Source organism: Bison bison, unplaced genomic scaffold, assembly GCF_000754665.1.
Source record: "Bison bison bison isolate TAMUID 2011002044 unplaced genomic scaffold, Bison_UMD1.0 scf7180017864189, whole genome shotgun sequence".
Lineage (NCBI taxonomy): Eukaryota > Metazoa > Chordata > Mammalia > Artiodactyla > Bovidae > Bison > Bison bison.
Window position 1 is genome coordinate 1190700 of NW_011494761.1, and position 15979 is coordinate 1206678.

General features: G+C 41.1%; 1 protein-coding gene across 1 annotated transcript in view; it reads right to left on the minus strand.

Moving 5' to 3' along the window:
* The window catches only part of MAN2A1 (mannosidase, alpha, class 2A, member 1), a 186751-nt gene that overhangs the window by 102909 nt on the left and 67863 nt on the right, over positions 1–15979 (minus strand). Inside the window, exons 7-9 of the mRNA XM_010843792.1 lie at positions 13598–13771; positions 10458–10644; positions 6491–6668 (exon numbers count right to left, since the gene is read on the minus strand). Of these exons, the coding sequence (XP_010842094.1) occupies positions 6491–6668; positions 10458–10644; positions 13598–13771 (539 nt within the window). The remainder of the gene's footprint in view (positions 1–6490; positions 6669–10457; positions 10645–13597; positions 13772–15979) is intronic.

Genomic DNA, 15979 nt, shown 5'->3' on the forward strand with positions numbered 1-15979 from the left:
ATGCTCAAACTACCGCACAATTGCACTCATCTCACACGCTAGTAAAGTAATGCTCAAAATTCTCCAAGCCAGGCTTCAGCAATATGTGAACCGTGAACTTCCTGATGTTCAAGCTGGTTTTAGAAAAGGCAGAGGAACCAGCGATCAAATTGCCAACATCTGCTGGATCATGGAAAAAGCAAGAGAATTCCAGAAAAACATCTATTTCTGCTTCATTGACTATGCCAAAGCCCTTGACTCTGTGAATCACAATAAACTGTGGAAAATTCTGAAAGAGATGGGAATACCAGACCACCTGATCTGCCTCTTGAGAAATTTGTATGCATGTCAGGAAGCAACAGTTAGAACTGGACATGGAACAACAGAATGGTTCCAAATAGGAAAAGGAGTTCGTCAAGGCTGTATACTGTCACCCTGTTTATTTAACTTAAATGCAGAGTACATCATGAGAAACGCTGGACTGGAAGAAACACAAGCTGGAATCAAGATTGCCGGGAGAAATATCAATAACCTCAGATACACAGATGACACCACCCTTATGGCAGAAAGTGAAGAGGAACTAAAAAGCCTCTTGATGAAAGTGAAAGAGGAGAGTGAAAAAGTTGGCTTAAAGCTCAACATTCAGAAAACGAAGATCATGGCATCTGGTCCCACCACTTCATGGGAAATAGATGGGGAAACAGTGGAAACAGTGTCAGACTTTATTTTTCCGGGCTCCAAAATCACTACAGATGGTGACTGCAGCCATGAAATTAAAAGACGCTTACTCCTTGGAAGGAAAGTTATGACCAACCTAGATAGCATATTCAAAAGCAGAGACGTTACTTTGCCAACAAAGGTTCATCTAGTCAAGGCTATGGTTTTTCCTGTGGTCATGTATGGATGTGAGATTTGGACTGTGAAGAAGCCTGAGCGCCGTAGAATTGATGCTTTTGAACTGTGGTGTTAGAGAAGACTCTTGAGAGTCCCTTGGACTGCAAGGAGATCCAACCAGTCCATTCTGAAGGAGATCAGCCCTGGGATTTCTTTGGAAGGAATGATGCTGAAGCTGAAACTCCAGTACTTTGGCCACCTCATGCAAAGAGCTGACTTATTGGAAAAGACACTGATGCTGGGAGGGATTGTGGGCAGGAGGAGAAGGGGACGACAGAGGACGAGATGGCTGGATGGCATCACTGCCTCGATGGACGTGAGTCTCAGTGAACTCAGGGAGTTGGTGATGGACAGGGAGGCCTGGCGTGCTGCGATTCATGGGGGTCGCAAAGAGTCGGACACGACTGAGAGACTGATCTGATCTGATCTGATACAAGATGATGGCTGCCAACTAAAGTTATTGTGGTAATCATTCCACAGTATAGGTAAGTCAAAACATTATGCTATTAATATACACCTTAAACATAAACAGTGATATATATCAATCATATTTCAATAAAATTATAAACAAATTAAAAAGTAAAGCACTTTAGAGAGTTAATAGCAAATCAATCTCTCAATATACTTTAGTTTATTTAATATTAAGTATTACTCCCCAATCTCATTACTAGGAAGTAGAATACACTTACTAGGAAGTAGATTATGTGTGGACATATAAGAAATGAGGGTCACAAATACCAGGACACAGCATTAACTACAGACCCAATAGGTACAGATGAGATCAGAGAAGGATACGTAGTAACAGTGGCAAAACAGTCATTGATATAGGTATTTTTGAGTCTCACTTTCCTCATCCATATGGGGCTTCCCTGATAGCTCAGGTGGTAAAGAATCCGCCTGCAATGCAGGACCTTGGTTCAATCCCTGGGTTGGGAAGATCCCCTGGTGAAGGGAAAGGCTACCCACTCCAGATTCTGGCCTGGAGAATTCTGTGAATTGTATAGTCCATGGGGTCACAAAGAGTCAAACACAACTGAGGCACTTTTACTTTCACTTCCTCATCTGTGTAATAAGGGATTACTATTAGATAACAAAAATCACTTTCAGTTTCAAATTTTAGGGATCTGTGACATGCTAGAAAGTTAATATCAAAAAGAGAGTACACCCTTTCAAAAATATTTCAGTTAATTTTTGGTACTACCCAGAATGAAAATATTTTCTTCTTGGCAAAATCCCAGAGCAAAGTTGATGTAAGTGACCTGATGAGCTTTCTTACAAACTTAAAGGACTGAAATATAATCCTCTTGCAATGCTAGAGTAGTTTCAAAAAAAAAAAATAATTTAAAGTAAATTTTTCTATAGTCTCTTGGTAGCTCAAATAAAGTATGTGGGATACCAAAAAATAACTGAACAAAAATATTTAAATGTTTTACACTAAAAAGCAACAAATAATCTTAAACATAACCTTAATCTTAAATGTAACATTAAACTCCTCTACCAGGATGACATAAAAGGAAAGGTTACATAGATTGCTAAATAAGTCGTGATCAATGGCAAACTGGCTGACTGGGCTAGTCCAACGTCAGTTTCTCAGTCACCTAAATCCAATTGCTTATTTTTGTTTGTCCTTCATTAGAAGAAAATAAGCTTAACACTTTCAGCTTGATTAAGCAACTTTAAACATCTCACAGAGAACAGATACAACTAGACAAACAAGTTTTAATACACAGAAAAAAATGTTTGAAGATATCTAAGGGCCCTCAAAGCAGCCAGGATTTGAAGGACAAAAATTCTTGAAATAAAGGAAATCAATAACCTCAGATATGCAGATGACACCACCCTTACAGCAGAAAGTGAAGATCAACTAAAGAGCCTCTTGATGAAGGTGAAAGAGGAGAGTGAAAAAGCTGCCTTAAAACTCAACATTCAAAAAATGAAGGTCATGGCATCCCGTCCCATCTTCAAGGCAAACAGAAGGGGAAAAAATGGAAAGAGTAAAAGACTTCATTTTCTTGGGTTCCAAAGTCACGGCAGACAGTGACTGCAGCCATGAAACTAAAAGACGCTTGCTCCTTGGAAGAAAAGCTATTACAAACCTAGACAGCATATTAAAAAGCAGAGGTAATACTCTGCTGACCAAGGTCCATATAGTCAAAGCTACAGTTTTTCCAGTAGTCAATGTACGGAAGTGAGGGTTGGACCATAAAGAAGGCAGAGTGCTGAAGAGAAGAACAGAACTAGAAGACTCACTATCAGATAGTAAGATCTACTATGAAGCTCAAAGTATGAAACTAGTTAAACAGACAAAAGTGAGTAGAAAGTCTAGACACAGACCCACACATAAATCCATCTCCACTCATGATTAATAATAGAGATGACACTGCATAGAAATGGGCAAACTATGGTCTTTTCAATAAATGGTGCTTGACACTCACACGGGCAAAATGGATCTTGATCCCTCCCCTCAGACAATATACAACAATCTATTCCAAACATTATTAAAAAGCAGAGACATTACTTTCCCAACAAAGGTCCATCTAGTCAAGGCTATGGTTTTTCCAGTGCTCATGTATGAAATGTGAGAGGTGGACTATAAAGAAAGCTGAGCGCCAAAGAATTGATGCTTTTGAACTGTGATGTTGGAGAAGACACTTGAGAGTCCCTTGGACTGCAAGGAGATCCAACCAGTCCATCCTAAAGGAAATCAGCCCTGAATATTCACTGAATGGACTGATGTTGAGGCTAAAACTCTTAATACTTTGGCCATCTCATGTGAAGAGCTGACTCATTTGAAAAGACCCCGATGCTGGAAAAGATTGAGGGCAGGAAGAGAAGGGGACGACAGAGGATGAGATGGTTGGATGGCATCACTGACTGGGTGGACAGTTTGAGTAAGCTCCGAGAGTTGGTGATGGACAGGGAGGCCTGGCATGCTGCGGTTCATGGGGTCGCAGAGTCGGACACGACTGAGTGACTGAACTGAACTGACTGATTTCCGACATACTGTAGACAGACCTACATGTTGAAGGTAGAACAACAGCACTTCTAGAGTACAGCTTCATAAAGAATAGATTTTCACGACCATGGGTAAACAAAAGTTTTTAAGCAAAACATAACATGCACTAACCATAAGATTCCATTAAAATTAAGAATTTCTGTTCCTCAAAAGATAGCATTGAGAGAGAAAACAGAGGCTACATAGTGGGAGATAACATTTGCATAACTTTAATCTGAAAAAAGACTCAATCCAAAATACATAAGAGAAATATAAATGGTTAGGAAAAAGACAGACGACCCAAACTAATAAAATAATCATCAAAAGACTTAGCACTGCTCAAAAGAGGATACCCAAATGGCAATAAACTTATGAGAAGAGAGTCAGCCTCATTAACTACTGGAAATACAAAATAAAACCATCACATCCATCATAAAAGGAGAAAAAAGCTCTGATAAGATGAGCCTGAGTAAGGAAGAGGAACCACTGAAACTGTCAGAGGATGTGACATCCAGTGGGTCTACTTTGGAATTTCATTTGACAATATCTACTGAAGTTGAACATGTGCATACCCAATAACCCCAAACTCCACTCCATTTTATACCCCATAAACTCATACACACACACTGCACAAAACAGTCAATGCAGTGTTACCTGTCATTAACCAAAGCTGAAAACAATCCAAGTGTCCACCAACAACAGAATGGATAAATGGTGGTATGCTCATCAATATCACATGATACATGCCACATGTAACCCATAACAGTAGATGAATTTCAAAAATATAATGTGCAGCCAAAAAAAAAAAATTGAGACACAAAATAACACATATTTAAGAGTCCCTTCTCATAAAATTCAAAAACAGGCAACACCAATCACAAAGATACAACCCAGAAGAGCGGAGTGGGGCAGGAGGTGGGAGTGGGGTTCAGCAAGAGGGGACAGACACACACCCACGGCTAACTCATGTTGATGGACGGCAGAAACCAGCATAAAACTGTGAAGCAACTATCCTCCAATTAAAAAATACAAATGAAAGCAATGGTTACTCTTGTAGGAACTGGTAAAGACTTGGAAGGCTAGAAATGTTCTACATATTGGATAGGGGATACATGGTGATTTTTTCTTCTTTCAAACAAAGTATATTTGGTTTACAATGTTATGCCAATCTCTGCTATACAGCAAAGTGACTCAGTTATACATATATATATATCCTTTTTAATATTACACGGGTGTTTTAAAAATTGAAAATATTCTCTGTGTACTTAATGGCCTATGCACTCCTATGTACATGATACATTAACTTTCCAATTACTTTAAAGATTTTTCTAGTGGGCAAAGGAGGAAACGGGTAAAATATTAAAGACAGGATTAAATTCTTCAGAGTCATGCAGTGGCTCCTTCTGCAGACCTCAGAACCATTCCCCAGGAAGGTGTCTTTTGAGACGTATGCACGCGCCCCTCCGATCAACGGTCCCTGTGTGCACTTCCTCTTGGAGGGAAGCACAGAGAAGACCTACACACAGGTCCATACTCAAGGTTTATGACATGGCTGAAATTCGGTTTTAAGTATCTCGAATCACCGTGATGTTTTATTGAAGCTTATTCATCTATTCAGTATTATGTGCTTTTCCTTAATAAGCTTGAATTTACTTCCCACAGGTAAGCCCACTTCCTCTCTACTGTATTCTCAGTGTGGCACGTCTAACAGCTCTGGATGTGCACACAGTACAGTGCGGGGTGAGCAGCCTCTCACACAGGGTCCACACGACTCGTGCTCAAGTCCTCACTCATGCAACCCATCTGTAAAACGCTTTGATGAGCTGAGTAAATTGGAATGTGTCTGGGTATCTGACATTACTGTTAATCTTTCAGATGGGATAATGGTATTACGATCATATTTTTCCACAGTGTCCTTATCATTTAGATACATAATGAAATGGTTGTAGACAAAAATACATGCCCTCTGAGATTTGCTCCAAAATCCTAGAGGGGTGAGACGACAGCGGAGCACAGCAGGAACAAGGGTGACCCTGAGCTGGCGCTGCTGTAGCTGAGCCACGGGTGCTGGGGAGCAGGGAGCAATTTACGCTACTCTCAAAACTTCAGGGTGCACTTTAAATTTTCCAGAGGGGGAGAAAAAGAGAAAGAATGACAGACGAATGATTAATTTTAGAAGACTTCTCATCTAAGAAAAATGCAAGTGTAGTCTCTGACACAAGACATTTGTTTGCAAAATTCTTGACATATGCGTCTGCATCTGCCAGTCACACTGCTAAATCACAGGAAGCGATTGAGAGAAACAGCAAACTTTCAGTGCTAGTAGGAAAACAGGACATCACTGGAAAACGAACATCACAACTTAGTAGGTACGTGTTTTCAACCACACAAAGCAATGCCTCTTTAATCCTCAATGAGTGGTAAGAAAGGGATAACTCTAGAAATGGAACGGTAATGTAAGATAATTTACCCCTTCATGAATCACACTTTTACAGAAGAACTACATATTCTAAGAAATACTAGGATGTGGGACGAAGGAACTAAGGCTGTTGTGTTTCAGCCTCCTTTAATAATGAAGGTTCACCTTCCAATATGGCATCATGATAAAGCATTTCTCATTACCTTAACATTATACTGAGAATGAGAGTTCATATAATCAAAAAGCAGCTGGTAATTCTTGAACTGGTGATCCCATTCGGTGCGTTCGGTGTAGCGGAAATCGTCTCCCAGCGGGGCCAGGACCACCGTGGTTCGGAAGAGCTCTGACTTCTTTCGGTACTGGTCCAGGAGCATCTCGGCCCTGCAGAAGGAGAAGGAGCACCACTAGCACAGCGGGAGCACCACTAGCACAGCGGAGCCATCGCACGAAGCGCGCTGCAGTGAAACAGCATCATGCATTCTGCCTGTGTTCTCGCTTAGCACGATTTACGAGACAGATTATTCTAACTACTGCACTAATTTTTCCTATCCCTCTAAAATATTGATAAATTCTTATCAGAGGGAAAACCCCATAGCTTTTCCATGGAATATCCTTAGAGAAATAAAGGCTTATGACAGCTTTGGCATAAATTCCTGAGGGCATCAGTGCCCTCCCAAAGGTCAGCCACAGACACTGACTGCCAGATAGCCTGTGCCATAAAATAATTCAGTCCAAGAAGATAGATTTCTCATCTACATGAACTCTGACTTGCTTTGACTTAATATCCCTTTCTCTAACTTAATCTAAAATTGCCTAATTAAAAAAAATAAAATTGCCTAATTAAACATAAAATTATTTTGAATGAAGCCAATTATAGAACCGTATTTCCTTTTCTAAAGGAAGAAAACCAACTCAGTCAACTTCTTCCATCAATAATCTGAGTGTCTGTCACAGTGTCCTTCATACTGATCAACAGATACAGCTAAGGAACTGCATGAGCTATTCTGGTTTCTCTCTCTCTGGGCCCTAACCCATGACTCAAAAGGACAGCTAAATACAACGCGCTGATAGGCTTCTGTATTTCATTTACTTACACTGTCTAGAAAACCTTTTGGGAAACGCTGAATGGGGGCCCCGTGTGAGAAAGCCTGGGAACACAAAGTAAGAGGAAGAGCTTCTGAAAGTGAAATTAAACAAGCAGATGAACCCTGAGGAGTTCTCCATGTGTCTAGTGCCAAAGCTTAAAAACAGTGATAGATGACAAATACGGTTTTTTATTCAGTATTCCAATTTTCACTTCAAGGATTATCCAGAAGTAGATTCTAATTCACGATATAAAAATTTATGAAGAAATCTCAAAGAACATCAACGATGGAAGGAGGCATTTTACAGAAACCATGAAAAAACACTGAACTAAATTTAGAATCTCATATGCTCTTTTTATATTGATGGTCTCTGAAATTGTTCTGCAAATATTAAATTAGCAAAAATTTAATAACTTGATGAGTAAAATATAACCATAATATTCTTACTTAACATATAATACCTAGTTTCCTGAGATTACCATTCAATATAGAACTTAATTTTTACTAGTAATTTACTAATATTCCATATTTCCCAAAAAACAATTTTAAATTATTACTTATAATTATAAAGCACACATACAATGAGATTAATCACACAGGAAGATGTCTAAGACCTAAGGAAACAAGAGGAAAAATACGTACATGAATCACAGACATAAGATAAAGTATAAATGAGCATCCAGCTAGATCCTTCAGGCAATCAGCACAAAAACGCATCCCAAGGCTCACTACTAGATACACCACGCTCTGCATGTATATGTGTGAAACACGGAAGAGGAAAGCAAGCACAGACTTGATGAAGTGCCTTTTCTACACAGCACCCATCCCGACTCCCAGGCTGTTGCTCAGGAAGTGTCAGTGCTGGGAAAGCCAAGGGGCCACACTGCCAAGCTGGTAGGGAGTGGACACTCGCTACACATGGCAACCTGTGACAGGTGCCTCGGCCACATCACAGGCACAGGCGTGCGGCTGCAATCACTCTGCACTTATCCTACCAGGGAGGAAAGGGCAACTTGACTGGAACAGACGTCACATCACCTGACATGTAAACCATTACCATATGTAAAATACACGGTGAGTGAGTATCGGCTGCCCAGCCGTGTCCAACTCTCTGTGACCCCATGGACTGTAGCCCACCAGGTTCCTCTGTCCATGGAATTCTCCAGGCAAGAACACTGGAGTAGTTAGCCATTCCCCTCTCCATGGGATCTTCCTGACCTAAGGATTGAACTCCAGTCTCCTGCATTGCAGGCAGATTCTTTACCATGTGAGCCACCAGAGAAGCCCACATTATATGGTACTAGATCTAAACCAAACTTGATAAAGAATGGAGTTTCTTTGTCTTCAAAGTAGAGAAACCTGATAAACTAAGCATACTGAATGTATCACCTGTACATGATAGTTAAAAATCATTTTCTTTAGGGTGTTAAAAAACCCAGTGCCATTAAACTGGAATGCCCATGCTTGATCTCTGAACATCACAAGGAAGGTGACATCTGCATGGGAAATAACCAGCAGAACCAAGACTTCAAGACTTATAAGCTAAACAACAACAAAAATCTATGTAAGCATTATACAGATTCATTCATCTGTATGTCCCTGGTGCCTGGAAGCCCCTTTCAGAATCACTGGAACTGACTGAACACAAGGTGCGTTCTGAGGGGGGTTGGGGAGGGGGGCCGGTAGTCTTTGAAGGGTTCCAGGACCATCAACAGGATTGCGCAGAATGGCTCTCAGGCACTCTCAGCAGCACCCGAGAAAGAAAAAGAGGGGCCTCGCACCATCTGTGGGTGCTCGGGGATTCCCTGAGCTAGCCTGCAAGAAGTCTCCCGGAGCCCCTGACCACTGGAGTAAGAGGAGGCGTGCAAACCCCACTTAGCGGCAAACAGCTAAGTGTTCTCCCAAGAAGGCAGGCAAGGATCCCCCGACCCTGACCAAGCCACCACCACCTTCCCGCTGCACCTCTGCGACAACTGTACTGAATTACCCGCTTATGTCGAAGCAGCCTGGCCCTAGCAGGCTGTTCAGGTTCTTCACTGCTCCAAGAACCAAAAAAAGAAACCAAACAGATCCCAAATCTTGGGACACTTCTTTTGAAGTGAAGCCAGATTTTGATATACATAAAGGATCCACAACTTTAAGAAGACGACCTTGCTGAGATACTCTTATGTCTGCCACAGTGAGAGGCTCACACTGCAATATCTCCTTTATCGCCACAAGGGCTCAATCAGTGCAAGGAGACCCAAATCATACCTTCATCCTCACACACACTTTTTTAAAAATAGATTTTATTGAGCACAGAGCAACCATCTTACTTTATTTAAAAGGCTATATTATTTTTCTAGCAGAGTTGAGTGTCTTATATTACAACACAGTGTTTTATTTTAGTGTATTACATACCATTAATTTTACAGTGAAGAAATTAAACTTTTAAAAGCACCAGAATTAGAAGTATAGGTAGCTTGATTTAATGAGATGCTTCCATCTTTAGGACAGTTTTCTTCTAAGAAAAAACAAGTAATTCATTTCCTGATTTTTAGTTAACAATTCTTCAGAATAAATATTCCTAATTAAAGTTTTCGGTAAGTCAAAAACTTCAGAAAGATGCAAAGACATGTATTCATCAGAGCTGGGCAGTGTTCACTATTACTGATTGTTATTAAGGGAACAGATAATTATGCTCTTTATGTGATCCATTTCAATAAACATGTTTTTGCAATTGGGTTGCTTCTCTTACCAATTTATACCATAGAGACCATAAGTTTTATTATCAACAAAAGTATATGAAATCAATCAAACACAGTAGGAGGCTTTTATAATAAAGGCAAAGGAGAGCATAGTAACAGTGTATAACAGGTTATCCACCGTACATTGATCTACTGTTGTTCACTTTCCATTAAGTTGTAACACAGAAGGCAGACAGACAAGGCTTTGGCATTTTTCAGTTGCTTTAAATCTCGTTTGAATGAATGCTTTGAGTAAGGATAATATTGGCTACCAAAGACCATTTATATAACTCTTCAGCAACAAGCCATTAATACTTACTTGTTCAAGATGCTGACTTATAAAATGCATATTTTCATACCTGTTCTGGAGATTTCCAGGATATATTGTTTCTGGGGGGACTCCCCAGGGACAACCGTATCTGCCTCCAGGAAGCCGTTTAAAATCAAACTGGCAGCATATTTTAGGATCAGGCCCACAAGTGTGGGGGATATCGTAGCTGTAGAAGGGCATCATATGGCAAAAAATGTCTGTGACAGATCCCAGATCTACAACAAACAGCAACAGAGAGACCTGTGTAAATTTACAGATTTCATCCCCAAACTTTCAAAACGCCACCGCTTTACACATACACAGTGCAAGCTCCATCCTAAAGCAACAACCCCTCTAACTACTAATACACACACCCCAGCAGCATTCAACGGCCACCAGCCAGAAGGACGACACTTGTATCTCAGTGTCTGCCTGCATCTTCTGTCCAAACTTAACTGAAACAGAAAGGCCCCATCCTAAAGCAGCATCTGCTGACCTGGAAGGATATAAATGAGCAGAAGTTACAGCCAGCTCATCCAAAGTTACGGCCACCCCTGGCTGCCAGCGCCTGCCACATCTGCGCCTGCCTTGGGGAGCAGGGACTCTGAGAGGGACCATTAGCTGCGGAGGCCAGGTGTGAAGAAGACACGAAGGCAGCAGAACAGGGGACTGGGAGAATAAGAGACGGAGAGGGAAGGGCCTGTGAAAATACTGGGGAAATACTCGTCTTCAGTGACAAGAAATAAGCGCACTCAGCAGAGTTTGTGCTGCTGCTGCTGCTAAGTGACTTCAGTCATGTCCGACCCTGTGCGACCCCATAGACGGCAGCCCGCCAGGCTCCCCTGTCCCTGGGATTCTCCAGGCAAGGACACTGGAGTGGGTTGCCATTTCCTTCTCCAATGCATGAAAGTGAAAAGTGAAAGTGAAGTCACTCAGTCGTGTCCGACTCCCAGCAACCCCATGGACTGCAGCCCACCAGGCTCCTCCGTCCATGGGATTCTCCAGGCAAGAGTATTGGAGTGGCGTGCCATTGCCTTCTCCGCAGCAGAGTTTGTAGAGGGCCCCTTACCAGTGAAGGGCCAGTCTGACTGTTCTCCTTGGAGGCAGAGAAAAAGTAAAAATAATTTTCAAAACCAAAGAGAAGAATCAAAACAAAGCAAACAATAAAGATACAGAAAACGAGTACTGCTTCCCGACACAGAATTGTTTTTAATTGAAACCTCAATGCCAGTATGTGCTGGCATCATTGCCCTTGAGAGGTAAGATGCCTCCCACAAAGTAAGATTGGAGGGCTTTAATAAGAGTTAAAAAATGGCTATTTTTTGTTTTTTAATTCTGACCTGTAAATATCTCTTCCTCTCTACATACAGATCTCCAATTCTCAGCAATGTATTGCTTTTATAATACAGACAGACAACAAGAAAAAAGAAACAAGCACCATATACATTTAAAAAATTTGAAAACAACTGCTTCATTAACAACCAGAACAAACAAAGAAGCTCACCTTAATTCCAAAACATCATTTCCAAGCAACATGTCCAAAGACAGCAGGTAGGTCCACCATACTGTTTAGCAGCACATTTACACATTTCAATTCACCTGCTGCATTTGGTGGTGTTAGTCTTTTATCAAATTAAGACTACAATTTTACAGGCAACGATGTTTTCTATATTTCTTCTTAGCATAGTATTAAGTGCATAAAAGTATTAATTTTATGCCAACTGATATTTATAAGCAATTTGAATGTAAGCAATAATGTAAGTAGGGCTTCCTCAAATAAATGATCCCTTTTCAACAAAAATTAATATGCTCCTAAGCATCTGATAAAATTATATAGGATGCAACCCCCCAGAAGCTCTTGTTTGCCCTACAGGTTCAGTTTTCCAGGATAATAAGTTATACAGTTAATTTGTTTCCTTTTGAAAAAACAACAGTGCCCATGAGAAAGATGCTGTCTAAATTTACAAATGCTGCTGCTGAAACACTTAATGAGGGTCTAGATTACCCGAAGAACAAGTATGATGTACTGCAGTGATGGCTGAACAGTCTTAACAATGAAATCCTTTTTCAGATGACATTTTACTGACAACTTGATACAGCTGGCAGCAGATGCTAGAGGTGAGGGGGCCTAGGCCTCGGAAGAGCACAGAACTGGGTTTAGATCCAGGCTTTGTACCTATCACCTGTATGAGATTTGGCAAAGGGCCTCACCTTTTCACCATTTAAGAGGTCCTATAATAATAGAACCTAACTTGGCAATAATTACAAAGGTTCAATGAGAGAGTGAATATAAAGCATGTAACACAGTGCATGTCCCATAATAAGGACTCACTAAGTAAAAATATGTAAGCAGACAATGCCCTGGGGGTGGGAAAGGCAGAGGCCCCTCAGGAGGGCTGAACCTTGCCACCCCTCCTCCAGCGCAGAGCTGGAGGCGTGCATCCGTGGATCCCCTGGAGGCGTGCATCCGTGGATCCCCTGGAGGCGTGCATCCGTGGATCCCCGGGGTACCAAGAAGAGTGTGAAAACAAGTGACAAAGGAGACAGGACAGCGGTTCCAGGAGGGCAAGAGGAAGGTGTTAAAAGGCAATTCCAACTAGCTACAGAGACAGGAGAGGCAGAAGGAAGGAACACTGGCGGGGATTCCCCAGGAACTCAGTGGTAAAGGGTCAGCTGGCTACGCAGGAGACGCAGCAGAGCCCCGGGTTCCATCCCTGGGTCGGGAAGATCCCCCGGAGAAGGAAATGGCAATGCACACCAGGACTCTTGCCTGGAAAATTCCACAGACAGAGGAGTCCAAAGAGCCACAGTCCCTGGGTTCGCAAAAAAGTCGGACATGACTTAGTGACTAAACAAACGTCAGTTCTAATGCAATCAACTTTGTGGTAAAATGGGTACATTTTAAAATAGAATCAAATGAAAGCATTAGTTGCAAAAGACTAATTTCTTATTTTGTTTACTTCCTTTAGGCTTAAAAGAATCTACCATGTTCTATAGATAAATATTTTTACCAATGCTTAAAAGACTCCTGACACAATTATATTGAAAAAATAATTATGTGTATCTTTAAGCAACCTGATTCTCAAGAAAGACACGTTGAATAAAACCCATAACAGCAAGAGGTCATAACCCCTGTGAAATAATATCTAGGTCAAGTAAGATCTTCTACTTTCATCTAACCCTACATACCCCAATTTTGTCTCCAAAAAAACTCCAGTGTTTTATGCAATGCAAAGTGTTTTTTAACTGCATAATGAACTCTCTGAATAAGCATGTGAGAAAATCCAGCACGTTTTAGAAGATATGCCATTGTTGGTGAATGTCCAAACGGGTCGATAGCCCAACCAGACCGAGGTTTCACTCCTGTTGATAAAGAGAATAAGTGTTACTTTTTTAATTGATAAATGAAAAAGAAAAAGTCACAACACATTCAGACCCACCCGAGCTCCCTGGTCTTCTGGATTCCAAGATAAAGGGCTGCCCAGAGCACCCTTAGTGAGACTCCCTGCAAGACCCCCGAGAGGAGGAGGACTCTGCCCCGGCCGTCCTCCCAGGCAGGGTGACTCACACTGGAAGTGAATCGGCTGGAGCTAAAGTGAGCACTCTGTCATCTGATAGATATTGGAAAGCTGCTGCAGTCAGTGGAGCCCGAGAAACACACAGGACCAAGCCACTGCCCTCTAGGAGCTAACAGTCCTCTCTTCTGTGGAGCTGCAAAAGCCTGCAACTCGCTCTTATACAACACAGAAAACTAATCCAAGTCATTTCAACTTGTACTCTCCAATCCCAACATTAAGGGATTTTAGGCTCTCTTTTATACCGTACAACAGTGCTAAATCATCATATAACACAGTAGCAGAACTGGCCAAAATAACTATGCTGTTATGTCCTTATAAATCTTAAGACATTCTGATGCTGGTACTTGCTATCAAGAAGGAATCAATAGAATTTTTCACACCTGACTCACACCAATTCTGGTAAAGAACTAAAGATACACCTCAATTTCACAGAGGATAACATGAAAAATCAACATAATAAACACACAGGTTAGAATTAATGAAATAAGATTATTCATTGGACAGTATGCAAATATTTATTCAGGATTCTTAAAGAAGGCTTCTATATGCTACATATACATAGACATAAGTAATCTAACTGCATTTTTTTCACTCAAACATCTATTTAGCACTTTCCATACACAGACTGGTTCCAAACAGGAAAAGGAGTACATCAAGGCTGTATATTGTCACCCTGCCTATTTAACTTCTATGCAGAGTACATCATGAGAAACGCTGGGCTGGAAGAAGCACAAGCTGGAATCAAGATTGCCAGGAGAAATATCAATAACCTCAGATATGCAGATGACACCACCTTTATGGCAGAAAGTGAGGAGGAACTAAAAAGCCTCTTGATGAAAGTGAAAGAGGAGAGTGAAAAAGTTGGCTTAAAGCTCAACATTCAGAAAACGAAGATCATGGCATCTGGTCCCATCATTTCCTGGGAAATAGATGAGTAAACAGTGGAAACAGTGTCAGACTTTATTTTTTGGGGGCTCCAAAATCACTGCAGTTGGTGACTGTAGCCATGAAATTAAAAGACGCTTACTCCTTGGAAGAAAAGTTATGACCAACCTAGATAGCATATTGAAATGCAGAGACATTACTTTGTCAACAAAGGTCCGTCTAGTCAAGGCTATGGTTTTTCCAGTGGTCATGTATGGATATGAAAGTTGGACTGTGAAGAAAGCTGCGTGCCGAAGAATTCATGCTTTTGAACTGGGGTGTTGGAGAAAAGACTCTGATGCTGGGAGGGATTGGGGGCAGGAGGAGAAGGGGACGACAGAGAATGAGATGGCTGGATGGCATCACCGACTCGATGGATGTGAGTCTGAGTGAACTCCGGGAGTTGGTGATGGACAGGGAGGCCTGGTGTGCTGCGATTCATGGGGTCACAAAGAGTCAGACACAACTGAGCGACTGAACTGAACTGAACTGAAGAAAGGATTACATTGGCTTAGGATTACACAAATGAGTTAATCTTGATCCTGATTATAGCTGTAAAGATTACCATGCAAGGTGTTCACAGAGAAAAACAGAAAAGAAAACAGAGAGAACGCTGCAGAACACTGAAAATGAAGCCAGCAAAGCAGACTGAAAAGTTGAACTGTCAGAGAACCAACAGTATATGTCAAAACTCAAAGAAGTTGCCATATAAAGTTTGCCCATTTCACATATGGGATTTACCTCCAAAAAATTATAAAGAAATCTTGAACCTATTTAGTACTTTGGGTTTTTTTGTGGTAGCATAGGTTTAGCAATTCTGAAACTTTCATGAATTCCAAGACTGAGCAAACTAGTTAGGTAAAGCAGCCAGGTTTTATATTTTGAGAGAAGGAACTGCAAACCAGTTCCTATAAATGTGCGAGTAGAATGGAGCCTATGGTACTGAGCTGAAATAGGAGACAGCAGTACTAACTTATGAATAAATGTACAAATAAACACACAAACATACATACATATTTAAACAAACTATATGTGTGTGTGTGTGTGTGTGTGTGCACGCGCACACTTC